Raw genomic sequence first — 2,257 nt, 5'->3', positions numbered from 1 at the left:
GGAAGAGAAGCCAGAAAAAATCGGAGCCAAAGAATGAAACAACCTGACCTACATTTATAAGAAATTACTCTGACTGCCATGTGAGGAGATCAGCCCAGAATTATCATTGGGTCTCTAACAGCAGCTTAGCTTTTCAGTGGTTCTCAACCTTCCTAATGCCGCGACCCTTTAATACAGTTCCTCATGTTGTGGTGACCCCCAACCATAAAATTATTTTTGTTGCTACTTCATAACTGTAATTTTGCTACTGTTATGAATCGTAATGTAAATATCTGATATGCAGGATGTATTTTCATTGTTACAAATTGAACATAATTAAAGCATAGTGATTAATCACAAAAACAATATGTAATTATATATGTGTTTTCCGATGGTCTTAGGCGACCCCTGTGAAAGGGTCGTTCGACCCCCAAAGGGATCGCGACCCACAGGTTGAGAACCGCTGGATTAGATGGACACTTTACCAACACGACAAAGGAAGGGGGATTTAAGAGAGGCAGAGGGAACAGCAGAGACTTTCTTCGCTGATCTAAATGTTCAAAGGTAAAGTCTTCCCACTGGTTAAGCCTGGTTAACAATCAGTTTTCCCTCGAGCAAGTAAAACAGGGAGAAATCATCTGGAGGCTGAGAGACGGCCCTAGGCTCTGATGTCCAGCCCGAGCCTCACTGCTGGCTCCAAGCACAGGGCGTCCACACCAAGACATTTTGTTCCCAGGACTAACATAAAGAGCCATTTTTAATATCTTACTTATAAGACTAAAATCTGGTTTACAGAAAACTTATAAATGAAAGGTGAAGGGCCCTAGCTAGTTTGGTTAAGTAGATAGAGTGTCGGCCTGCAGATTGAAGGGTCCCAGGTTTGATTGTGGTCAAGGGCACATGCCCAGGTTGTGGGCTCGATCCCCAGTAGGGGACGTGCAGAAGGCAGCCGATCAATGATTCTCTCTCATCATTGATGTTTCTATCTCTCTATCCTTCTCCTTTCCTCTCTGAAATCAATAAAAACATATTTTTTAAATAAATTTAAAAAATAAATGAAAGGTGAAGGAAAATGGGATAGGGACCCAAACTTATTTGAAAGTTCTTAACCTTTTGGGGATGCCAATATTGTGCCGATTTTAGAAGCAGTTTTGGGAGATTACTAGATCCCACCCAAGGTGGGTCCTGAAATCCCCTAAGAGGCTATGAACTCCCACTTAAAGAGCTCTGCCATGCTCATTTATTTCTTTTACAAAACTACCAAGCAGGCTTCACCTGTTGTTCACCTGCCACAGCCAATTGTTTAGGTTTATTTCTGTTTTTACATTAAAAAAATGACATAAGCCTCTGGTTTAAGATCTTTCACTCCAGGTGAAAGACTCCAGGTACTCACAAACTGCTGATTCATTTCCCACAAGAAACATAAGAAGAGAAACATTACAAGATGTAAACCTATAGTCAAAGCTGCCTTCCCTAGTGAATCTAACAAGAGAATAACATCCAGTAGTTAAGGAACGAGTAACTGCCCCAGCACAGTACTGTGCTGCCAACAACATGTAAATGGCTAAACAACCACGTGTACCTCACTAGCTCCGTGTGCAGCTCGGGTGAAGTCAGGTAAGCAGGGGTGCCAGCCTGGCTCTCGGGTGGCCCTTCACTGCCCTCTGCTGGAACACGGAGGGCCTTGCTCGCTGCGTGGTGGAAATCAGCTACCTCAGTCAGGCGCCTCTTCATTTCTTTCAACAAATTAGTATGTGCAGGGCTTTGGAAAAATCTTCTTCCAATACAACCATCTATGGGTAGCCTTAAGAAATACAAGCATGGATCACAACAAGATCAATACACGATGTACCTCCTATGTGACCACAAAATCACAATAACAAGTCAATTTACTATAGCTGTATATGTACTGCGTTATATTAATACATGCCAGTTCTACCATAAGTTATTATGAGGTTCCAACAAGATGGTATATATGAAAAGTTTTTTTAAAAATGAAATGCTATGCAAATTCAAGATATTATCACCACTTAGAGGTACGGAAGAGATTAAAAATAGTCTCTCCTCGCCCTAGCCGGTTTGGCTCAATGGACAGAGCATCAGCCTGCGAACTGAAGGGTCCTAGGTTCGATTCTGGTCAATGGCACATGCCCTGGTTACGGGCTTGATCCCCAGTAGGGGGCATGTAGGAGACAGCCAATCAATGACTCTCTCTCATCATTGATGTTTCTATCTCTCTCTCTCCCTCTCCCTTCCTCTCTGAAATTAATAAAAATAT

General features: G+C 42.4%; 1 protein-coding gene across 2 annotated transcripts in view; it reads right to left on the bottom strand.

Moving 5' to 3' along the window:
- The window catches only part of EPG5 (ectopic P-granules autophagy protein 5 homolog (C. elegans)), an 88,362-nt gene that overhangs the window by 45,023 nt on the left and 41,082 nt on the right, over positions 1 to 2,257 (bottom strand). For both annotated transcript variants that reach the window (XM_005865750.2, XM_005865751.2), the window contains exon 23: positions 1,562 to 1,783. In XM_005865750.2, the coding sequence (XP_005865812.1) occupies positions 1,562 to 1,783 (222 nt within the window). The remainder of the gene's footprint in view (positions 1 to 1,561; positions 1,784 to 2,257) is intronic.

This window comes from Myotis brandtii, unplaced genomic scaffold (assembly GCF_000412655.1).
Source record: "Myotis brandtii unplaced genomic scaffold, ASM41265v1 scaffold212, whole genome shotgun sequence".
NCBI lineage: Eukaryota > Metazoa > Chordata > Mammalia > Chiroptera > Vespertilionidae > Myotis > Myotis brandtii.
Note: the sequence above shows the minus strand (reverse complement) of the source record. Positions and strands in the feature narration are given on the sequence as shown.